The sequence below is a fragment of the Melanostigma gelatinosum genome, assembly GCF_949748355.1.
Source record: "Melanostigma gelatinosum genome assembly, chromosome: 2".
NCBI classification, from domain to species: Eukaryota; Metazoa; Chordata; class Actinopteri; order Perciformes; family Zoarcidae; genus Melanostigma; species Melanostigma gelatinosum.
In genome coordinates this window covers 20444166-20469592 of record NC_136635.1, presented here as the reverse complement: position 1 = coordinate 20469592, position 25427 = coordinate 20444166, and the positions used below count along the sequence as shown (strand labels likewise).

General features: G+C 43.2%; 2 protein-coding genes across 2 annotated transcripts; one reads left to right on the top strand and one right to left on the bottom strand.

Moving 5' to 3' along the window:
* Positions 1-69: 69 nt before the first annotated feature.
* whamm (WASP homolog associated with actin, golgi membranes and microtubules) lies at positions 70-18231 on the bottom strand. Its single transcript, XM_079284558.1, has 11 exons — positions 17447-18231; positions 11522-11695; positions 9335-9485; positions 8436-8605; positions 5957-6164; positions 4094-4281; positions 3576-3662; positions 3374-3469; positions 2297-2684; positions 1640-1782; positions 70-1193 (listed from the first exon to the last, which is right to left on the bottom strand). Exons 1-11 carry the CDS (start codon positions 18149-18151, stop codon positions 1038-1040), a joined length of 2466 nt encoding a protein of 821 aa, XP_079140684.1. The 5' UTR covers positions 18152-18231; the 3' UTR covers positions 70-1037.
* On the top strand, positions 18166-24887 carry fsd2 (fibronectin type III and SPRY domain containing 2). The gene is made up of 14 exons (XM_079284571.1): positions 18166-18259; positions 18739-18845; positions 19094-19356; positions 19758-19853; positions 20111-20344; positions 20547-20569; positions 20940-21061; positions 21177-21341; positions 21482-21616; positions 21793-21946; positions 22608-22741; positions 23243-23378; positions 23473-23649; positions 24626-24887. The coding sequence occupies exons 3-14, from the start codon at positions 19105-19107 to the stop codon at positions 24873-24875; spliced, it is 1878 nt and encodes a 625-aa protein (XP_079140697.1). The 5' UTR covers positions 18166-18259; positions 18739-18845; positions 19094-19104; the 3' UTR covers positions 24876-24887.
* Positions 24888-25427: the final 540 nt, after the last annotated feature.

Below are 25427 nucleotides of genomic sequence, written 5' to 3'. Positions count from 1 at the left end.
CCGCGGGCAATCCACAAGAAAAGATCTCCGGCCCAACAGCGCGAAATCGTCAGCAAACCGTGTTTATGAACCAACATGTCTTCATTTATTATTAAAACACAGCTGCTGAAGTGTGTTTCAGCCGCAGCCATCAGCTCGTCTGCAACACACCGGATCAAGTTTCATATCTTTGAGCAACGAATCCTTTCTTCTGCCAACCGTTTAATGCTGTTGGCCACACAGTATTGTATTTTTGTGTACATAATACATTATATCCTTGTCTTTTCCGGTAAGTGCTCTGTGTCACACAAAACAAAAATGAATCTAGTGTTCTTAACTTGTCACTTCTTTTGTCATGGCATCACAGAGGAAGAAACAACAGATGACCTGCACTGGAAACACACAAAGAGAAAAACAGGGATAGGAGGACAGTGCATCAAACCTGTAATACAAACAGTGACGTAGACTTTAAACATGCTGTAGGCTGCAAATAATTAACACTGCTGCACTTCAGGACACAACTCTTCTCTGTCTAGTAATAAAATGCAAAAAATGAGAAAAACTCTGTGCTGTAGCCCTTCTTGGGGCAAAGTCAAGTAAAATAAAAAAAAAATCGATTTCATTACATTCAAAGTAACGGAAGTCAGCCGAGTTGAGGCAATGTGGGGAAAATGAGTATTCGTGACAGTGGAGTAGTGTAGCGTGGTCGTCTCTCAGGCGTCCCGTGCTGTGTGACAGTCTCACAAAAGGCCTTTAAATGGCCAGTTGGAAGAAATGTAATCATTTACACGCTGTACTACAGCACTACTGCTTGGCTTTTCTTCTTCATGAGCGTTGGAGCGCAATGCCAGTGGAGCTGGTTGGTTGGATTTGGATGTATTACAACGTCTCAGGGCTATTTTGAAAACTGCAATGTTTACGCGAGAAGAGGCGTAATCCCATCCGTGTCTTTTCGGTGAACATTTGGCAGCAACGTAAGCCGTAGCTCAGACCCGTGAAGAAAACTGAGCGGGGGTAATGGAAGAGGACAGCTTCATCGGTACGTGTGTGTTTTTTTCTCAGCTGTCCCAGTCTGCACTGTGCGTATCCTCGTCTCCTCTGTCCTCCTCGTCAGAATCCGCCGCCACCTTCTTCATCCTCATCATGGCGGCTTTGATGCTGCGCTCCAGATCGTTGTTTCCGCTGCTCGGGACTTCTCCAAGCGCAGGAACCATCTACAGCACGACGAGAGTCGATTCAACACCACTTTTCATTCGGGTTCAACATTTATTCACGCGGATATTTTTGACTCATCTTGAAAGCACAGGTGTAACTAATAATAACATCAACGATGGCTCTGTACCATGTAGGCGTGACAGTGAGCCAGCATGCACAACACAAGGACCCTGGAACAGAAGCAGCTAAATGGAATACAGCCATTGCAAATGTTAACGCCTGTGTTTTCTGCTGTCTGTAAGGGTCAACTGTCACACTAATGCGTTCATGCCATCATTTACATCTGAAACATCAACTTGTCAGTGGTCTCGGATCGACAAACTGCAATGGCGACACAGCTTCTAAATTATCGGCTGACACATGCACAGATACAATATATCTGCAGCAAGCCGATATCGCTGGTCAGGCCAATTTGTCAGTCTAGCTGTAGGCTTCGGCCTCTCACCTTCTTCAGGGTGACTCCGTGTCGGATGGCAGACATCAGAGTGCTCCTCGTGTCCCCAGCAGGGGGCGCTGTCCTGGGAGCGGGGGCCTTTCGAAGCTGACTCTGTCCACGTTGCAATGAGGCCAACACTTCATCCATTGTTCCTATAGTAATAACACAGTAGAGGAAGACGCGTTTACAACGATGGGAGAAGCTGCACTAGAGAGAAAGAATGCATTGTCCGTAATTTTGCAGTTTCACTGCTGATGGAGCATCTTAACATTTTCGCCACACAAGGCAAGACTGCACAGTTTCCACCTCTTTTTTTAAACAACAGCTTCCCCTTGAATAACCTCCATTTCACAAAAAGCTCAGAAAATATCACGTCAGGGATTGGACGTTGCCGTCTCCCCGGAGCTGAGAGTGAGCATGAGCAGGGCCACAACTGAGATAAAATGCCTCCTCCATGGGGGAAGATGGGAATTCAGGACAGAACACCATGTACAGTCACACACATCACACACTCCATGCACACTTTCCTCTGGAACAAACAAACAACCTTCCCTGCAGTCTGACAGATTTGCACAGTCCTTCTAAATCCACCAGGAGGATTTGTTAAAAATAAAACATTCTTGTGTGTATTTGTCACAGACAAAGCGTGTAGTGCATGTATTTCACCTATATTTTGTTTGAGCATGTTCTTGGCTGAAAAAGTAGGCTCCTCTTTTTCGCTGAGCGGCATCGGTGTGTCTTTGGAGGAAGGCACCGCTTGGACAGGTGGGGCAGGCATGCCAGGGGGCAGTGGTGGGGGAGGGGGTGGCGGGGGAGGGGGAGGTGCTGTAGGGCAGGTTGTTGTTGGGGGTGGCGGTGCAGAGTAGATTTGGACAGGGATGTCTTTAGGCTGCTGTTTCTTGGCTGTTTTATTGCGTCTGGGTGCAGAGCGGACGGAGGGGGGGCCTTCGGGGGGGCCGAGGCTGATGATGGACAGCGGCTGGGAGGGACACGGCACTTCTGAAGGAGACATCCAGGACTGAGGAGTCTTCAGGATGAACTGGCCCGGTCGCCTCTTAAAAAACACGGTAGAAGAGGCAGAAAATGGTTTTAGAAAAACGGACATCATCTTGTCCAACGTTCTGAGATAGAGACGACAAAGACACAAGACGACACTCACACACTCTCTAGTGTTCTTTGTCTCACAGTGTATTGAGTTTAACCACAAGTGACAGAGGGACTGTGCACAAAATACACACACACACACAATGCTGACACAAAGAGAAAATAAAATCCTCCCAATCTGCTCGAGTTGGAAAATCTAAAATTGACATTTTGCTAGAAATGTTGAGCGTTTGATATCAGTGGTATCAGCATTGACCAAACACATCTCTGCCCCAAATAGCTTGTACACCAAACCCCAACAGCCCTGTTCCCAAACAAAGATCCAAAATGTACTCCCTTATCGCTTACTCTCCTCTCGTCCTCGCTACTAACAACCACAGCAGTTAGTCTCAATTTTGGACATTTTCACCTTCTTAGGAGAGTTTGACGGTGAAGAGATGGGCAGGAAACGGGAGAGAAAGAGGGATGTGACAGGCAACAAATGTCCTCATTGAAAAGGTGACATTACGGTTATGTGGCGTGCGCTGTAACCTCTCGCCTACCAAGTCAAGTCGTTAATGACTGGATTTTAAGTATTGAATTAAGCGGGAGCCTCTGGGGCTTTATTAACAGAAGAAGAAGATGCAGAGAGAGCCTGACCTCTCTGAAGGATCGTAATCTGCTCAGAGTCTTCTCTCGCTCCTGGTCCACCCACTGTTTCCTCCTCTGATTCTCCTCCTTCCTCTTCTCTCGTTTCTGCAGAGGGAGACAGCGAAGGGTATCAAAGAGTCAAAGAATCGGATCCGGTTTCATTTGCGGCTTCTGCCGGATGTCGGGGAGCATCATCTCTGTGGCGACCTACCAGGTGGACCTGATGGTGCTGGTTGAAGAGCATGAAGCTCTGCTTGGCGGGAAGCTGCTTCTGCTCGTTGGCCTCCACGCACTGATCCTAAAGACGGACACGGATATCAATACTTGTACATACAAAATACCATAGTACTTTAGCAAGTATGTCCTTCAAAGTTCAGAAACTTGCAGTGAAACTGATAACGAGGAAAAAGAACGCCTCGGTTACTCTGAAGAGCGTTTCGTTTTTTTTACCTCATTTGTATAGCCTCGAACCACTTTGATCTGAGCAGTAAAATGTTTTCATGTAATCAGACAAATTAAGATGCAGCCAGCAGGAGAAAAAAATGCCAACTGCACTTCAATTAGTCTGTCAGCTAAAAAATAAAACAGTACAGTAGAAAAAAACATTTTAAACTCAGCAATTTGAGGTAAGAAGGGAACAGAGTGAGGAAAATGCCAAAATCGTATACCCGTGGAACTAAAAATCATTTGCGATGGGGCAGAGAGCGTCGGCGGTATAGTCGCCCACACCTTTTTGTTGCGGAGATAAGCTCGTCGGACACAGATGTTGCCTCTCTTGGTCTCCAAGGTCTGCAGGCGTCTTTTGAGCTGGCTGACAGCCGGACGGTCGGTTTGCTGAACACCCGTGTGTGTGACCAAGCTCTGCAGCTCCTCGGGATCCTCACACACATCGTAGTACACCACCTCCTCCTTCAGCTCTACAACACAAGTGCAGCCCAATCACTCAAAACTCCCCCGTTACCTGTTCACAAAGCTGCCCTCTGTCAATTCAAACAAGTGGAAGTCTTGCATCATCACTCTGCATTCTGCATTCAACAGAGAGGACATGATGCTGCGGGTATCATTTTGGTAATCAACTATGCAAACATGTACTAGGAATGTAAACTACTATGCATAGACAGACAAGCAAGCCTTGTTGTGCTGTACATGCATTTTAAAGAACTGATTATTGTTTTGGTGGTCAGCAGGAGACCTAGTTTCCTTTATCAGATTCCAGGGCCACTTAGCCGGGTTCTCAGAGGTTTTTGCGTGACAAAGATGCATTTTAGAGCAAGTGCTGATGCAGCAGTATGGTAAGTATTAAGGGAGAAATTTCATTGTTGACCAGCTGCATGTAAATTGGAAATGTTGGCGTAATCTGGCGAGAGCAGCTCTTTTTTGTGAATATGTTTACGAGCATAGAAGAATCCAGGTGATCTGCATCATGTGTCAGTTGTGTGAGTGAAAAAGGAAGGGGATTTCTCATCAAATAAATCCTTGCCCACTGTATTACTCTTTTGAAAGGCTTCATAAATTTTTCTCTCCTCCCGCTTTCTTTACCGAGCAGCAAGTGGTAGAGGACTCCTTCCTGCTTTTTGGTTGGGAAAATAAACCTGGAACCAGCCAAAGCAACAGACGCAGACAGGCAGACACACAGCATGTACATACACACCACTGGGAAGCAAACATCACTGGTCCCAGGGGGAGCAATTAGGGAAACATCTACATGCACAAACTATTTCCCCAAAGTAAACCCTGTGCACAAGACACCGACTGACCAGAAAAACAGAAACGCCTGTATATCATAACGTAATGCAATACATCGGTTGTGTGACGAAGATGTGAAAGATGGCGTAACATGTGATTTTTAACTCTTAACTGACACTGTGTCAGGAAGGTGCAGTGTAGCGTTATATGGGATGGTGATATATGAGACACATTACAATGTAACGCAGTCCAATAAAACACGACCACAAACACACAGCCTAAAAATGGGCCATACAAAAAAGCACGCAAAAACGTACGCAACCATTTTTAAAGGGCCAGTTCACCAAAATAAAACAGAAAAAGGAGAACACATTGCCCCTCCTTTCACAGGTTTTCAAATTGTGAGATGCTCCTTGTAACTCCAGAACCTGCCTGAGAATAATCCAGTATTACTCCACTGTACATCCATGGGTACAGTGAAAACTGGAACTGTTGTAGCTAAGGTGACCTGACCCTTTAGGTAAGCTAATATTGATTGCAGGGCTTTTATACTGCAAAAGTCAAGTGTTAATAAGTGTTAATATGTTTGCAGTCATTCACTTTATTACTGCATTCATTTAAACACTGTTCAGGCAAAGATGGCAATTTGTGTTAGGATTCCAATAACAGTTTCCCAGTGTGAGCCTTTTCTCTCTGGTTTGCGACAGTATTTACTTATAGCTTCTGGTATTATGCTGTCTTCAAAAGGAAGTGTTAATAAATAGAGTGATTCATATATCTTCAAATCAATGTTGCTCAAGTGTTTTAGTGTAAGGACACCAATTCAGTGTGATCACAGTCATTGCATTTTTTTCTCTCGAAAGTAAGCAGCACACAGATCTGCGCTTGTTGTCATGCGTCATCTACCTTTAATCTGCCGTCGCACCGTTTCTATCTGAGCCATCAGCAGCTGCTCCTCATTCTTCAGGATCTCAAACTTGGTGTCGTACAGCTCAAGTTGGGTTTCATAGAATTTCAGCTCCAGCTGGTCCACAGTGTCCTGCTGCTGGTCGTCCTCAGACGCAGACCTGGAATCAGTTCTGTGGCTCTTGACTCTGCCAGACAGGCTGCCCAACTGCACCACAACAGAAACATTTCAAAGGATCATATATCCGTCTCTGCATATAAGGGCATACCTGTGTATACGTATGGCTGACCTTCTTCTAGACTAGAGAATACCATACGTTTTGATTGAATTCGCTGCTGGTTTCCATTCCTATTTATTTTCTTCCCCCAGGTCACGCGTGTGTCCGTGAGCGTGCACCTCTGTGTCTGTCCACGGCGAAACTCATTCTGCTGCAGCAAACATATCATTTCATGTCTCTATGCCGCGTACACGCAACACACCATAAACCAACCTTCTCACTGCCAAGGGGGAATTGTAACAAACCCATATCTCAGTCATACTCATGGACTTCGCCTTTTTACAATCCCGATAACGATAGAAGTCAAGTTTTCAACTTATTTTAAGGAAATGAAGGTTGACTATCCTGACAACAATTTTAACAAGCAAAACATTCACTGAAATGTAGACTTTTAAGACTTCCTATTTCTAAAGGATTTAAGAATGCAAAACCCTCAGACATGTCATTCATTCTTTTATCAGTAAACTTCGTCTGGAAAGACCCGAGCGCACGCGCAGTGCCAACTTGCGGGTCCTTCGCTCTCGAACATTATTTCCAGGTGCGCTCACCTCGCGCCGGCATCAGTACGGCAAGCGTAACGGAACTACCGGTGCTCACGCGGCTGCAGCACTGCGGCTCTCAGATAACGGAACTACAAATATACACATTGCTGTAACGTCACCTCAGGCAGCCTGGTGAGTTTAAGTTTGTTTTTAAGATTTTAAGACGTGTTAGACCACACAGTCTTAGGTGGTCTAACACGTCGACTTCTAGCCGATGGCCTTCATTCATCGCCCCTTGTTCTTTGAATTAAGTGTGTTGTACAAAGCTTTACGGCCCATTAGTGTCTGGCCATGTATGGGTTGTATTCATTCAGTAATTTTGACACGACATAGCAGGGTAAACACAGGTGTAATTCATAAAATAAATTCTGGCACCATTCTATTTACCATAATTACAATGTTATTGATTACACCTGTGTTTACCCTGCAATGACAGTGGTCGATCTGCACTCTTGCTCCTTTCTAGTTTCAGTATGCAATTAACTTGCAGGAACTTGATACACTAACCTCTCTCAGAGATGGTGAGGCAGTTGCAAGCAGTTCAAAAAAAGACTGTTCTTGTTGTGTTCAAAAGCTCCTTGAATGATCTGCGCTTAAAGTCAGCCACATAATCCCTTTCATGACGTCTGCAATTCTTATTTCTTGCCTTCCGACTTTGATTTCTTGACACTTGCAATTGCTTGTAAGACTGCTTGGAAGTGTCCTTAAATGTGATAACAAAGAGTTTTCAAAATAATCTTTGCTTTCAATTACCAGGTGAAGAACAAAGGATCTGTGCTGGATAACCTATCTCAAGCCAGTTTTTCATCTCTGCAAGTTTGTTTTCACGCTCTGATGAAATGTGCTGAAACCAACAGCTACCCGCCAGGTAGGAAAGTAATGTTAAGTATGCCTGATATGTAGTAAATGAGCTGACTCATTCAAAGCATATATATGTCCTTAAACTCTTTGAATTGTGTCAAATATAAATACACACAGTACATAGATATTTGAGATGTTACACAGCTCATCCCAAGCCATATATATATATATATATATATATATATATATATATATATATATATATATATACATATATGTGTCTGCCAGCATACTGGTGCACTCAAAAGAGCCACAGAGTCATGTTGCCAGAAGAGTTTAATCAGATGAATAATGCAGCCACGTGAAGGTGCTGAAGGTGTTCTCTGTATTTTTCCAAAATGCTCAAATGTGCAGCACGACAAGCGCTTTGCTGCTGTTTACCCAAAATACACGCTCCCCACCCCTGTACTCGGAGGTATGCATCTACAGTAGCTGGCACGTTCAGAGTATGTACACTGACGCAGACGCACTCACTCATTCATGCATGCAGGTTTTGGGGGTGCATCGAGGGGATTCTCTGTTTTTACAGAGGCTTTAAAAATAGATCAAAGGACTAAAGCAGCCATATATTTACATCAGACTGGAATACCAAGGGAAAGATTCAGTGTGTCACATCTCTACACACTCGCAACCACTACAAAAGCAGCGTTGGCCTTGGCACTAGAGATGAAGAGCTACTAAACTAAAGCCTTAAAACCAGAGAGTCCGATACACCATTATAGAATCTGCTGACTAAATATAGAACCACCAGAAAGGCTGTGGTTTGTGTTGATAAAAACAAAAACTTAAGACACACACCCTTTGTCTGATGCCGTCTTTCTTGCGGTTGAGGCACATCTCTGCAGCTCTCATATGCTGCAGCGTTTCTTTGGCCAAAAGGAAGCGCAGTTTCTCCAGTCTGGGAGCTGCAGACGCCCAGGCAGCAGCTCCAAAACGGCACTTATCCTCCTCCATCTGCTTTAACATACCTGAACAGGCACACAAGGGCATCACACAGAGCACATATATGTATGTAGAAATACACATGTATTAACACGGACAAAATACCCACGGATACTTTTACAAAGTTGGACTTAATCAACTTGAGTTGGTCAAAGAATGTCAGAGTTCATAAAACGCTGTTATGCAAGTTTTGTAATTTATGTTCCCGAACCGATTCCCTTGTCTCTATTCCCCAACATATCTTTTTAGGCATAGATGTCTTACGTTAAGTAAATGCTGGGTTTACAGGCACTTAGACACAGCAACAATTGCCAGCCGTATAGATTGTGGAACGAGTGTGTCCATCTAAAAGGTTTATTCATTGTAAACATCTCCCCTCCGATCAAGGTGGGAATCCACATAACGCCCACATAAAGAAATGGCTGCCAAACCTATCGTTTTTTATTCTCTTTCTTTTCCTCCTTCCAACAAGAATATAAAATGCTTAATTTGAGCACGACGTGTATCCCACAGCACAATTATCTGGTATATTATTGTATAAGTGCTCATTTCTTTTAGATTAATATGAGTGTATTTTGTGGACTTTTAATGATTTGAATATAGATATATATATATGAAATATATAAATATGATTTGTTTGTCTGCAGTTGTGACAACTGCACTTCATTTCCTGAGTGCTGAGGAATGACAGCAATAGAAATCATTCATTAATTCATCCACACACAAACGAGAGACATAAACACAGCAACATGTACCAGCCAGAGCCTTTGAAGTCTGTGCAAAGTAGGTGACAGTGATGTCCTGAATTGAGGTGACTGCGTCTTCTGCTTTCGTTCTCCACTCCTCCGCCTCCTTCTCCAGAGCTGCAATTCTCTTAGGACCCAATTCCTCAAACTCCAGAGACTTCTGCAGAGACCCACGGCAAGAAAAACAGTGGACAACTTTAGGCTCTGGGATGGAATGCAGACACTTAACCCACAGCGGGTAAAATAAGTATTGAACACGTCATCATTTCTCTCAGTCAATATATTTCTAAAGGTGCTATTGACATGAAATTTCTAGATGTCGGTAACAACCCAAGTAATCCACACATACAAAGAAAACAAAACAAGTTCAGAAATGAAGTTATGTGTAATAAAATGACAGGGAAAAAGTATTGAACACGCTTACTGAAATGTATTTAATACTTTGTACAAAAGCCTTTGTTGGTAATGACGGCTTCAAGACGCTTCCTGTATGGAGAAACCAGTCGCATGCATTGCTCAGGTGTGATTTTCCACACAAACAGTCTTTAAATATTGAGGGGCCTCTCAAGATTTGGGGGCCTCTATATGAACTCTGATCTTTAGTTCTTTCCATAGATGTTCTATTGGATTAAAGTCAGGTGATTGGCTGGGCCATTCTAGCAGCTTTATTTTCTTTCTCTGAAACCAATTGAGAGTTTTCTTGGCTGTGTGTTTGAATCATTGTCTCGCTGAAATGTCCACCCTCGTTTCATCATCCCGGTAGATGGCAGCAGATTTGTGTCGAGAATGTCTCGGTACATTTTTCCATTCATCCTTCCTTCAATTATAAGAAGTTTGCCAGTGCCGTATGCTGAAAAACAGCCCCACACCATGATGCTCCCACCTCCAAACTTCACTGTTGGTGTGGTGTTTTTGGGGTGATGTGCAGTGCCTTTTGACCTCCAAACATGGTGTGTATTATGGCATCCAAAGAGTTCAATTTTGGTCTCATCTGACCGGACTATATTGTCCCAGTATTTCACAGGCTTGTCTAAATGTTGCGCAGCAAACATTAAACGAGCTTCAACATGCTTTTTCTTCAGCAGTGGAGTCTTGCGTGGTGAGCGTGCATACAGGCCACGGCGCTTGAGTGCATTACTTATTGTTTTCTTTGAAACTATTGTACCTGCTAATTCCAGGTCTTTCTGAAGCTCTCCACAAGTGGTCCTTGGCTCTTGGACGACTCTTCTGATAATTATTTTCTCTCCTCTGTCAGAAATCTTGCGAGGAGCACCTGGTCGTGGCCGGTTTATGGTGCAATTATGTTCTTTCCACTTCCGGATTATGGCCCCAACACTGCTCACTGGAACATTCAGAAGTTTAGAAATCCTTCTGTAACCAATGCCATCAGTATGTTTTGCAACAATAAGGTTATGAAGGTCTTGAGAGAGCTCTATGCTTTTACACATCATGAGATGTTTCTTGGTACAACTTGGTAATGAAGCCATCAGTTGGGACTGAACCTGCTGATATTAATTTGCACTGACAAGGGCCAGGAGTGCTTTCTAATTACTGATAGATTTCAGCTGGTGTCTTGGCTTTCCATGCCTTTTTGCGCCTCCCTTTCTTCATGTGTTCAATACCTTTTCCCTATGTCATTCCATTTTATTACACATAACTTAATTTCTGAACTTATTTGTTTGGATGTCTTTGTATGTGTGGATTACTTGGGTTGTTGCCAACATCTGGTGAACATTTCATGTCAATAGCACCTTTAGAAATATATTTACTGAGAACAATGGTGACGTGTTCAATACCTATTTTACCCGCTGTATTATACATTCAGCTTTTAGTCAAAGTTTGTTCAGTGAGAAAATCAAATTTGACCTCACATTTAGCTTGAATGAGACATAACTATATCGAATCGTGTCAATCACTTCACCATCATGTGTGTACAGGTATGAGGGGAAACAGGCCAATCCTTCCATTCGTGCTGTATGAGTATTGTGTTTTCCCTAACGAAGCAGGCTAGTGGTTGCACAGTGATGCTTAGTGGAAGAGCGACTGTTGCATATAATACAAGAACTAGCGGCGCATTTAAATTCCTGATGAGAATAGATTCAATATTTAGATACCAAGACAAGCTGCAGAGTATGTATATAATCATTCCCCATATCCTGAAAAGGCCACAGCTGCTAAATACATGTCTGTAATTACCAGGATCTCCATCTTGTAGAGGCAGGCCAGCTCTCTCATGTCCCTGAAAGGCTGCAGCAGGTACTGGAAGAAGGTGGTGGCCACGGTGGCCAGGTCCTGGTAGGCCTCGTCCTCTTCCTCGTAGATGCTGAGCAGCGCGACCATTCGGTCTGCTCTGCCATGACTCTGCAGAAGCTGCAAACATGGAAGACATACACACCATTACCTGGGTTTATTCTGAGCCCACAGCCGAGTCTTAGGGATAATAGTCGTCCTTTCAGAATAAAACATTTAGAACCGGGTGGGCTCAGGGTGGTTCATTACCACTGGATTACTGGAGTCATCTCTCTGACACTCACCACTGAAGTCTCCTAACGTGTTATTAACAAACAAGTGATGACACCTTTAGACCACAGACCTTGTGTGCACCTAGGTCAGCTTGATCAATAACTGAAATGCTGCCAGGTAGAGGGGAGTGAGGTTATGTATTTAAAATGTAACACTAATGAGGTTCAGCTGTAAGATTTAATACAAATTAAATATAACGCCTCAAACTATGGTGTCGATTCTGCTGTCTGACGCAGTGTCAACAAAAGCATCACACGATCTAAAAGTGTATTTATTGCATCAGATTGCATTCGGCTGTAGTGACGTACTGATGCTGTTTACACTGTACTCTCCTCCAGTGTCTTGTATCTCTTGGCTTTAAACGTGGAGTGGATGGCTGGCTGTCATCATACTGTAAGGCATCTCTCACCATGATATTTACTTGTGTAACAAGCAAATGGGGTTGTCAAGGTACATTCCTTTGTAGGGCAAAAATGACTGGAAAAAAACAGTGCTGCCGCTGTTGCAACATCCATAGCTTTGGTTGAACACAGCAAGTGAGCAGAAGGTTTGCTGTGTCATAGTTGACTTGTAACACCACTGTGTGGTGCTATTCCTGCTACAGAGGTTTCCCAAGCTGAACTAAATCCTCCATCCTCATTATTTCTTTCAAGTAAAAGGTTCCGTCTGAAAGTACTCATCTGGCTTGTGCAGGTGTATATTTGAGTGCATAAAACATCGGATTATTAGTCATGTGGTTTTGGCTGTGATGCACACGGGCCAGAGACGAAGATGGTAACATGGACAGGCCGGGGGAAAAAGCATAAAACGATTGATATTCAATCATCAAAACGAAACATGATCTTTGGTTCTGTGGAACCTTCAGTGCTAGAGTACAGTATGTGTCGATAATACACATATAAAACTACTGCAGTCTAATACAGCAGCTACCTTCTCAAAGGGTATAATAGTACATTTGTTGTCCATCCTCATGGACACAAATTAAGTCAACAAAATGTGAATATTGTATTGTGTCACACTAAGACGCGTCTCTGTCTGTCCTCGCTGATATTTTGACAAAATATGAGAAACACCTCCAAGTAGTACCATCCTCAAAGTATTTATTGCAGGGTTGTTGTATTAGACTGCAAGGTGTCCCTAATAAACTGGAGTGTGTATACAGTGTGCTCTGTCAAGGCTGAGGTGTTTATCAGTGGCCCTCTCCCACCAGTCAGAGGAGGAGATGAAGGATTCAGCAGGCTGTTTGCACTGAACAGATGGCTGTCAACTGCATGTGCTGACCATTCAGTACATTTTATCAACAATTTCTACCTTTTCTGGGAGCGCAGACATCTTTTTGCAGCGCATGGAATTTGCCTGAACACGTCAGGGGTAAAACTGTTTACCTCAAACCTATTTTTCTCCCTGCGTCACCCGTCTGTCCCTACTGCCAAGGACAAGATACAAGAGGAGTCTAAACAAGAGATAACCACACAGCATCGCCATGGAGACCTTACGGGAAGGATGCCCCTGCCTAACGACAGCCAAAAGGAGGAGTCTCCAACCTCATCATCAGGGACCGCCTTCGCCTCCGATCTCCCACTTTCCACACCCTTCCCAGACGAGGAGTCGTTACCTCCCTCCCCAGCACCTACTGCCACCCCCCAAATTCCATCCAGGTCCCTTTCCTCTCTCACACTCTCCCCATCCTCCCCCCACCTGGAGTTCACTGACCACATGGAAAAGCTGGTCATTGCTGGGACCAAACACACTCCTCGCCACACTCCTCGACGGTTCCACAACCATCTTCTGTCTCCCCTACATGATAACGGAAATAATTGATATCTTCTGGGTCCAGGCTACAAGGCTAATGACACCAATGACTCTCTCCAGGAAACGTCGGGGCCCTGTATGCAGCTAGCCGCTTCAATTCCTGTCCTGCAAGTTTATAGAAAAAGAAAGGTGAGGCTGCGAAGAAACAATAGTAAACATGCTAACTTATCAAACTTAGCATACATTCCTCGTCAGCCTGTCCAAATAAATTGGGCAAAGAAAGCTTTAACCACATTAAACTTAGCTTTATTAAATGTCAGGTCTCTGTCAGGAAAAACATTTTTAATCAATGATTTTATTGTTGGGCACAAACTGGACATTTTGTTTTTAACTGAAACTTGGTTAAATCAAGATAACAGTGCAGCTGTTCTTATTGAATCAACACCTCCCAACTTCAGTTTCATGAGCGAAACAAGAGCGCATAAGAAAGGAGGTGGAGTTGCTATTTTATTTAATGATTCTCTTCAATGCAAGCAGATGTCCTTTGGTCATTTTGGTTCTTTTGAATATGTGGCTCTGAATTCCACTCAAGCTTTATTCCTAAACATTTACAGACCACCTAAATACTGTGCAACCTTCTTTGATGAGTTTACTGAACTGCTGTCTGTAATCTGTATTGATTTTGACTGTGTTGTTATTGTTGGTGATTTCAATATCCATGTTGATAATCCCCAGGACAGAGATTATATAGAACTATGTGGTGTCCTTGATAACTATGATCTGACTCAGCATGTGACAGGACCCACCCACAACAAGGGGCACACTCTGGACCTAATCATCACCAAAGGTGTAAACATTTCCAAGGTTGCTGTGACTGATGTTGCACTCTCTGATCATTTCTGTGTTTTCTTTGAGAGTGCAATCTTCTTGCACACAAATGTCCAAACCAAGGTTGTGACAAAGCGTTACATCTCTGAAAACACCAGTGAACTATTTATTCAGAAGTTCTCCTCCACACCAGCCCTCTCTTGCCTCTCAGTCAATGAGCTTGTAGATGGCTTCAATTTTAAAGTTAAAAATATTATTGATGCCATTGCACCCACTAAAGTGAAGGTTGTCTCGGGTAAGCAAAGATCTCTTTGGAGAAATGCTACGCTGGTCAAAATAGAGAAACGAGAGTGTCGGAAAGCTGAGCGCAGGTGGCGAAAAACTAATCTCCAGGTTCACTGTGACATCTATAAAGAGAGACTTCGCAATTATAATTTGGAACTTAGAAATGCAAGGCAGTCATTCTTCTCTGACATCATAACCAAAAACAAGAACAATACACGCGCCCTATTTGCAACCGTCGACAGGCTAACAAACCCTCCAGTGTCGGTAGCTGCTGAGCTCCAATCCACTTGGGCATGCAATCAATTTGCCTCCTTTTTTACTGACAAAATTCAGAAAATTAGACAAGCAGTCAGTGCCTCCACACCAACCACAGGATATGTGTTGTCCCGATCTCTGAATAACATCCATTCAAATATCATGACACAATTCCACTCAATCGACCGTAGAAGCCTAGAAGACATTATACAACATCTGAAGTCATCCTCCTGCTGCTTGGATATTCTACCAACACACTTTTTCAAAAATATTTCAAACTGCATGACCACTGATCTCTTACATATTGTAAACACATCCCTTCTCTCAGGTGTCTTCCCACAAGCCCTAAAAACAGCAGTTATTAAACCGCTCCTAAAGAAGGCTAGTTTAGACTCCACAACGATGAAAAATTATAGGCCAATATCAAACCTCCCATTTTTAAGTAAAATAATTGAAAAAGCGTTTTTCCAACAGCTGACCAACTTCTTGGCCGTAAATAACTGCTTTGATGTTTTCCAGTCAGGCTTTCGACAGCACCACAGCACTGAAACTGCTCTTGTTAAGGTTTTCAACGACATCCACTTAAACATAGTCAATGGCAGAAGTTCAGTCTTAGTGTTACTGGATCTCAGTGCTGCATTCGACACGGTCGACCATGCCATACTCCTAGAAAGACTAAACATCTGGGTGGGACTCTCTGGCACAGCACTTAACTGGTTTGAATCCTACTTGAAGGACAGAGAATACTTTGTGTCTGTAGCTGATTACACATCAGAGCTGACTAAAATGACATGTGGTGTTCCCCAAGGTTCAATACTGGGGCCTCTTCTGTTTAACATCTACATGCTTCCACTAGCTCAGATTATGGAACGCAACAAAGTGTGTTATCATAACTATGCAGACGACACACAAATCTACATAACGATGTCACCAGGGGACTATAATCCCATACAAGGGCTGGGTAACTGCATTGAACAAATAAACATCTGGATGTGCCAGAATTTTCTTCAATTAAACAAAGATAAAACAGAAGTAATTGTTTTTGGTACCAAGGATGAACAATTGAAAATCACCGCTCAGCTTCAGTCACTGATGTTAAAACCCACAAACCAAGCCAGAAATCTAGGTGTAGTTATGGATTCAGACCTCAACCTGAACAGCCATATCAAGACAATTACAAAATCAGCCTACTATCACCTGAAGAATATATCAAGGATTAGAGGACTTATGTCTCAACAGGATTTGGAAAAACTTGTCCACGCATTTATCTTCAGCAGACTGGACTACTGTAACGGTGTGTTTACAGGTCTCTGTAAAAAGTCCGTCAGAAAGCTGCAGCTGATTCAGAACGCTGCAGCTCGAGTCCTCACTAAGACCAGGAGGGTGGATCATATCACCCCAGTTCTGATGTCTTTGCACTGGCTTCCTGTCCAACAAAGAATTGACTTTAAAATCCTACTGTTGGTTTACAAAGCACTGAATGGTTTAGGGCCAAAATACATCTCTGATCTGCTGCTGCCTTACGAACCATCCCGACCCCTCAGGTCGTCTGGGACCGGTCTACTATCTGTTCCCAGAGTCAGAACTAAACATGGAGAAGCAGCGTTCAGTTTTGCTGCTCCACATATCTGGAACAAAGTCCCAGAAAGCTGCAGGTCTGCTGAGACCCTCAGCTCATTTAAATCAAGATTGAAGACTTTTCTGTTTGCTGCTGCCTTTAATTGAACCACATTCAATTAATATATTAATCAATTTCCTGCATTTCTGCATTTTACTATTGCATTTTATTTCTTACACTGTTCTTAATTGCTGTTAAATCTCCTTTTCGCCTTATGTTTTGATGCTTTTAATGGTTTTAAAAGGACTGCACAATATATCGCCATTTCCTCCGGGACCGAGTTCGTGCAAGGCGTACACTATAAAACGCAGATCGGCAGAGATCTTTTCCTGACGTGGTTTGTGTGCGAGTAATTGCAGAATTGCGGCAGTGTATGGTTGATTGCGTGCAGCGTAATGTCTCAGGGAGACATGTGAAAATTACCTTATCAAGACATCAAGTCTCCGGACACCAGGATTGTGGGTAGCGTCCAGTGAAAAAACATGATATCTCTGCTTAGAGTATCCTCGACGGAGTTTCTGTACGAGAGCGCAAATCTTGAGTTAACCGATGAATCGTTGATAACGGGCGAAGTTTAAAAGAAAGTAGCAGAGGACAGGTCCAGAGCAGAGGCCTTGGCTACTTCAATTATTGTTTCAATGTATGTTTTAAATCTCCTCTACTTTTTATGACTGAATTTGATTTCTTACACTGTTTCTTTAATTGTTTTTAAATCTCCTTTTCTTTTGCCTTATGTTTTGATGCTTTTAATGGTTTTATGTGAAGCACTTTGAATTACCTTGTTGTTGAAATGTGCTATACAAATAAACTTGCCTTGCATGGCCACATGTGACCCCCCCCCCCCCCTCTCTCTCACCCACCAGGCGCACGAGGCCCTTCGCCCTCGACATCTCCTCCTGCATGGTCTTCCTCTTGAACTCCTGTAGGTTCTCAAAGTACTCATCGACATCCCGCTCATCCTGCGCGAACAACGTCTCGAGCACAATTTTCCGTCCGCAGATGTCGATGGCTGTGCTGAAGTATTTCTCGAGTTTCCGACACGGCGAGTCAAAGTCCCTCTCCTCATCGTCTTCCGGACCGGACCTCCGATTCAGGAAGAGCAAGTCCCAAATGTTGCCGTCTTCGAACTCTGACAGATCCGGGAAGCACGTTACCAAGATGTCTGCCACGCATTTAAACTGCTGGTGGATGTGTCTCAAGTCGCGCACGGAAAAGAGTCCAGCCCAGCTCATCTGAGGGTCGCCAGGAGCCACTTCGGCTTTGCGTTTCTGCCGCTGTAGCGTCCTGTTGTGGCAGGTGACAGCGAACTTACACTCGATGACATTCCACTGGACGATGAAGCCCAGCTTAAACGTCTCGGCTTCTTCAAATATGTTCGTTTTAACGGCCACCCAGCCCTCCAGACTGTCTATCCGCTCGATTTCTACGTTGTTCATCTTGAAAATAAGTCTTTCACTTTGGCCTCCGAGAAGCTGCTGGCTCTGTTTACCTCGTCCGCCATTTGCGTGACGTAAGCCGCCTTCAAGGACATCGGACATATCCTGAACTGTGGAGAAACTGGTCATGAACGGTTTTACAAATGGATGAATCTAGTGTTGTGGTCACGTTTATTGATAAATATCGCACATTAGTTAAGAAACATGAGTACAACACCACTCCGAGTGTTGGTTACGGTACGTGTATTGCTTCATCTTGCTTTTCATGTTCAGCGGGTCAGTGTTCCTTCATTTCTAACGTCATTTCCATAGCCACAGTTATGGAAAATGTGCTAGCTTTGAATTTTGATTACTGAGGTACCCAAAGAGCGCGCGGGGGCTCCATCCGGATATTTCGGATACACAAAAGCCTTTAAATGACCTAGTTGGGAGTTTACGAGGAGCCCTGAAGGCACCATAATGTCCCCTGTATTGTGTTCAACTTCGACCTTTAAATCACATGTTGGGGGAATTCCACCTCCTTATAGCAATAAATGAAAGCTGAAACCGGTTTCAATGTTTACAGTGTAAACAAAACTGATGCCTATAATTAGTGTATTTTAATTTATTTAATTGTAGGCCTTTTAAAAAAAATAAATGTATAACTAACTTCCAACATTGATGTTTGGCATGCCTGTGACATTTGAGCAATCCGAGTCTGTCTATTTCTGTCACAGCTTCTGGGTGAGCGTTGGTTACAGCTGCTTGCTGAGCTGGTTTGTCGGGACACCACTGTTGGCCTGAAATGGCTGTTTAGAACAGACTGGGTTGCTGAAGTATCGAGGTAAATATGCTCTCTGCTGCTCGTTCATTATTGATCATTTAAGAACAAACTGATTTTTCTGCACATGCAAGTTGCTTGGTTCAAGTTGGAAGAGTGTAGTTTTGAGATTTCATATTGTGTTCATTTGAATAGTGGTCTCAATGTAGATTGATACTATAGATTGGTATGGGTAAGAACAGGAAGGGTTGGAGTAAAATTATTTTTTTATCAGTAACTTGAATCATAAATGGATTGTAAACCTCCCGCAGTCCCTCTCCTCATGGACCTGTATGAGATCAGAGGAGGCAGACTGGATGTGATAGCAGAGGAAGCTGAGCACCAAGAGTTAAGCAGAGAGTCGACCACCATGGCAGACGGAGGCGCGAGGGCGACCCGAGGAGTTTCCACCTTCCAGAGGTTTTCTGCTGACACCAACGAGTCCCTTATCTTTGAAGCCTGGGAGGACAGCCTTCTGTCTCCCACTGGGGCACAAGATGGACATGATGATGTGTTTAAAGACGGAGAAACTGAGGTGCGGACACTAACTTGGCTTTGGCCCATGATGCATGAACAAAACATTTTCTGTTCAACCTCAAAGGTTTCTTGGGTTTAAATAACTTTTTCTAGAGGGGCTTGGTGCATAAATGCAGAACCAGCACCCCTAGAAAAAATGTGACATTAAAACACTCCAATTCTTAGCAACTCTACATCCTAAAATTTCCTTAAAAATGGCAATGAAATTCCCCTTAAGGACTGTGGACTTATATCATTTCAGATTTCCTTGTAGCTAACTCTCTGAAGATGAAGCTGTCCACATGAAAGCTATTTCTTTTACCAAACCACAGACGTGAGCAGAACGTCCTGACAACAGAGGCTGAAAAATGGTTCATATTACTGGTTTGAATTGAAAGTGTGACTTTCAACTGTTTTCAGAGTGAGATCGTAACAACCAGGAATCGTCTGCAAGGGAAAGTTGCTGAGATGGAGAACTTTGCAAGTCATCTGGAGGAGATCTTTCTCACTGTGGAGGTAAATGTCATTGTCAAAAGACTTTGGGTTTAGTAAAACTGTTTGTTGTAATGTGTACTTGTTTTATTAAAGACAGAAATTCAGTTCCAGATTTCAGTTTTGTAAATCCATGCGTGTCTCCTGAATGGCCTGAACATTTCATTCATTGCCTCCCTTGATCTTCCATCCTCTCCTCATTTTTCTTTTCCTTCCACATTTTGTCGAATACATAACACATGTGCAAACCTCTTGCTATGATCATCTAAATGTATGTGCAGGAGAATTTTGGCCGCCAGGAGCAGCACTTGGAGCAGCACTACAACGACGTGCTACAGACGTTGTCTCAGCGATACGACGACAGGGCGGCTGGACTGGAGGAGGAGAAGAAGGGCAAGATGGAGGCCCTGTACAAGCAGCTGCTGGCTTGTGGTCAGGCGATGGATGCCTCCAAGGAGCTGATTGAGACGGCCCAGGAGGTCTACCGCAGCCAAGACAAGAGGCTTTTCCTCAAGGTGTCCTAGCTTGTGTTCGTGTGTGTCCTAGCTTGTGTTTGTGTGTGCAGCCGTATACGTGATGATAAATGATTTCAGACGGGGATTTAGCCGTCATAGTCCAAAAACAAAAAACACGACTAATGGGATCTGGGATATGAAATGTTGATGAGTATTTCTTCATTTATATTTGACTTAAATTTTCTTTGACGTTTATCGACAGGCAGTTATGCCCACCATCAAAAGGTAATTATGACGCTGCTCAGTGAGTATGCCACATGGTGTGGCCGTGACTGCATTGTGATTTGAAATGACTAACCGTTAGTGGCACAGGGCCAAGACTGTGTTTCCGTGTGTTTTTTGCCTTCAGACTAATATTATTTAAGTAGACACATTTTCAGAGTGAAAGTAAATTCTTGTCCTTGGAAAAAGTAGTTTGACATAAAAGTCAGTGCTCAAGGTCCTCATGGTCCTCGTACTAGCTTTTTGCACAGCATTGAGATTTTTTTTGTCAAACTACTGACTATATTTTGAGTGCTCTAAATGACACAAGCAGCTTTACCCTAGATAATACATCTTATTATTCAAAGCTCGTTTTCTTCTTGTACTAAACCAGAATCAAGGAGTTTGCCAAAGAGCAGGTTGACCTCACGCTGTCTACAAGTCTCGAGTTTGACACCCCACTCGCTGACCTGTCAGATGTCAAAACCATGATGGACTCCATCAACGTTGTCCCAGGTCTGATTTACACACTGATCCCCCAGTTCACCTGTTATGTAGGAACTGACCCAAAGGTGTCGGTGTTTAAACTATCTTAATGTACTGTAATAATGTTTCTCTAATATAAAAACAGCTCCGTCTGCCCCGGTCATCAACCCACAGATGCCCAACTCTGCCACCCAGACGTCCCTGCGTGTGTGCTGGAGCTTGTTCTCCGACGACACGGTGGAGTACTATGAGCTGTACTACAGACCAGTGCTGGAGGACAAGCCAGCAGACAGCACCTGTGCACCACATGGTATAACACAGTCACATTGCATGATAACACCATCTACTGTTGGCATCTGCTGATGTGGGAATCTGTGATTCCTCTGAAGGATACTGGGGATGTGGTTTTGATCAGAGCAGCCACAATTTAAATCTCTGCTTTTTTTTCAGTGAGCAAGGTAAAAGTGAAAGAGACCCACTGCGCAGTGACAGATCTGCTGCCGAATGCTCAGTATGAACTCTGGGTGACTGCGACCAACACCACAGGCATCAGCCCAGTGAGCGAGAAGACCTTATACATGACAGGTAATACATGTTGCTCTCCTACAAATACACGAGGAGTTATTCAACTTGTCTCAGGATGTCACCCTCACGCCAGGTTTGTTCTCTTATTTTGTAATCACTCCAGCCTCTCATGATTGATGTTCGAAAGAATACAATCTAAATGGTTGATTCCTCTCGCGCTCTCTCTCTCTCTCTAGTGCCGTCGCCTCCAGTGATCAAGCAGAGGGAGTGCACTAGCTGTCCAGAGGCTGCTCTGATCCGCTGGGAGTCGGGGAACACCAACCCTGTGGACTCTTACACTGTGGAGCTCAGTGAGATGGGCACTGATGGCGCAGAGAGCGGCATTGCTGAGTAAGAACTGTGTTATTAACATACACCTGCAGTCCACAGATTCTACATAGAAACAAGCTCAAGTTTCACTTGTGCTTTTATTGAAATATGCCATGTTTATTTATAAGAGTTTGCACACAAAGGTAAACTAAAAATAGCTCTACTGGATTTTAAAATGCATCTTCACTGGCCTGTCCTTAATAAGGCTTTTGCTTCATCCATAAACAGGCCTGTGATAGTGCTTGCCTGGGGTTTTTGAGGTCCCATGGTTATAGAGCTGCTGAATCAAGACACACTCTGTCCCAGAAAATCTATTCTTAGCTTCAGCTCCTGCAGCACTGTTGTCTTGTCACATTTGGGGTAATTTTCATTTTTCATGTGGTCACTTCAGAGAACAGTCAAACCCATTCGTTTGAATAGCCTGTGTTTTTCTGCACAGAGGAGGCTAAACATTATTAACTGAAATGAGTCTGTGATCCAACTATGACACACTTCTTAGTGAAACACCCCATTTATCCTCAGAGTATTTCAAAAGTTGTGAGACAAAATGTTATTTCAAGGCTTTACACTCTGGGAGAGGTATGGGAATATAAGACAATCCAAAAAGTTGACATCATTGTGCATTTAGTATATTTCAAAAGGAAATGATATCAGCCTTCTGTCTCATTGGTTAATCCTTCAGGTCGGTAGTAGCCGTGCCCACCTGCCAGTGTCTGATCCAGCTGCAGACAGGCCGCCGTTACCTCATCTCTGTGAGAGCAGTCAACATCGGCGGGCCCAGCGACAGGAGTGACGTTATTACTGTGTCCACAACAGGTGAGATGCACCGTGGATCAGCCTCTTCATGGTACTTAAAGCATTGAAATAAAAGTCCTTCATATAGTGTCAGGCAACCCTTTTGTGGGTCCTGATTCCCAGGTTGGGAACCACTGAAGTAACTTCTAAGTGATTGAGGTGGTCATTTTCATATAACTTTTTTCAACATATTCTGACGTTTTCTGACCTAATATACTGAATGACTTTTTTTCTACATAATACACTAACTAATTCATGATTTTTTTTTTTTACATACTTTTTTGCCCTTATTCATTATACTAAACTTTTATTTTTTTATTCCCTGATTATTTTTATTTTTTATAGGTAACTTAATATAGCTGTTCAGTAATTGCAGTGGAGTAGAAGTTCAAAGTAACATCAAATAGAAATACTTAAATACGAAGTGCATCAAAAGTGTATTTAAATACAGTACTTTATTTAATGCACTCCGTCACTGCTTTTTCACCCTCGTATGATAACTAATGTCGTTTACCTGTGCAGGCACATTATTCTACCTCCTGGAGGACACCGCCCATCCTTGCCTGTCCATCTCTGAAGACGGCTTCACCGTGTTTTATGGAGACGAGGAGCTGCCAATTAGCGCCATGGCCTTAGATGATAACAACACTTTTACCAGGTAAAGCATACAATGGCTGCTTGTGTGACGGGAGATAACTGGAACCTTTTCAGGTTAGAATACAGATATGTAAAATAAGACTGTGTGGGTTCAGGTGTGTAGCTGTCCTGGGGGATCTGATCCCAGTGAGAGGCCGGCATTACTGGGAAGTTGAGGTGGACGATGGGACAGAGTTTAGGATTGGAGTTGCGTCCGAGGACACAGAGAGGAACTCGTATCTCGGAGCCAACAACACCTCCTGGTGTATGAGACACATTCTCACTCCATCCAGGTAACAGTGGATAGAAATAACTTTCATGTTCTGTAAACCACAACGGATTTTCATGTGCTCTGTCTGTGATTGGTTATGACAATACTTTTGAGGGCAGCACCACTGCTCCCAAATAAGTATATGATTTCTGTTATTTGGGGTTTTTAGAAGTCTGAATTGACTCCAAACATAAGCAACGTTACGCATGAAACATTTGCACTATGGTCGTTCCCATATTTTGTCATCTTCATCAACGTCAGTTTGTGGCAGGATGGGTTACCACTTTCCTAGACACATTACTAGATACATTTAATGCTTTCAGTAGGGTCAGAAGAGAAACATACTCTGTTAAAACATTGATTTTGTAATTATAAACAAACAGCAGTGGGGTCATTTGAATCCCAAACAATGAATTGTAAACAAAGTTTCACCAAAACAAAGGTTTGTATTATGATGGTTTTCTGCTCAGTCACCTGATTTGTTGTACAAACTGGGAAGAATGCTGAAAGCACTTTACTGACCAAGTAGAAGTAGATTTGGTACAGTAAATATTCTGGTCCAGAGGGAGTACTACTGGAAACTGGGCCAAGATATTATTTTTAGCCTCCAGAAATATTCCTTTCCAAAGCAAATAGTGTCCATCCATGCAACGCTAAGCCGACTGAAGGTAGAAAAACCCACAGTTCAAAATCTCTTCCTTCATAAGTGTTGCTATGGCAACTTTTTTTGGGGAGCAAAGCAGGACAGTTGAATTGTCACATTTAGCAAATCATTCAGTGCGGCATACCACACAAGCCCTGACTGTGGTTCCTTTTGTGGGCATCTTCTTGGTGAGTCTGCCTACACGACCACATTTCTCATTTCCTTTAATCCGCAGCCACTTGAAATCCTGTTGGCTCATGATTCAGCCTCTGCTTTCCGATGATCCCGACAGGAGCTTTATATTTGGGACTACTCTGCTTTACACAATCATAATGTTGCCCTTCTTTCCGTTCAGGCATAAATATGAGTTTCTGCACAACGGCTGGAGTCCTGACCTGAGGATTACAGTGAACCCAGTGCGGGTAGGAGTGGCTCTGGACTACGAGAGGGGGACTCTGTCCTTTTTTAATGTGGATCTGGAACAACACCTGCACACCTTCCAATGTCACTTCCGAAATTATGTCCACCCCTGCTTTGGCCTGGATAACCCCGGAGCTCTCACTGTACACAACCGCATCGAGGCTCCCGAGTATTCATTCATCTAACGCCAGCAACCAGATCCACATTAGACCTGGAATAAAACCTACGGCCGGAAGGAAGTGAATTAACTGGTTTTATTACTGAACAAATTCTTCGGCAGTAGCCCCAATAAAGAAAACCCCAACTCTCTGAACACCCAAACTCCCTCAACAGTACGTGTGGAATCCAAAGACCAGGAACTTTCAGGTGTTTTTATTAAAGTATTCCATGGGAACAGGCATACACCATTTTCCAAGATAAGAAAAACATTTCACTGAATTTTACAATATGTATTTATAATATCAGTAACTGCAGCAGACCAAGTGTTTGAATTCAGACAGGAGAGAAGGGAATTGTATTGACAATACTCTTTTGAAAATGAAAAAAAGTTTTGATAAAAAAATCCATTTGGAGACATTCAATTGTATTGACATCTTAAAAAGGAAGAACCCACCCTGAATACCTCCACACTGTTAAAAGTGAAGTTATATTTTGTTAACTGAAGATGTTTCTGCATTTAAGACATTAATAAGTGCATGTTATAGAGTCAGAACATGAAAATAAAAAGGGCTTCTACC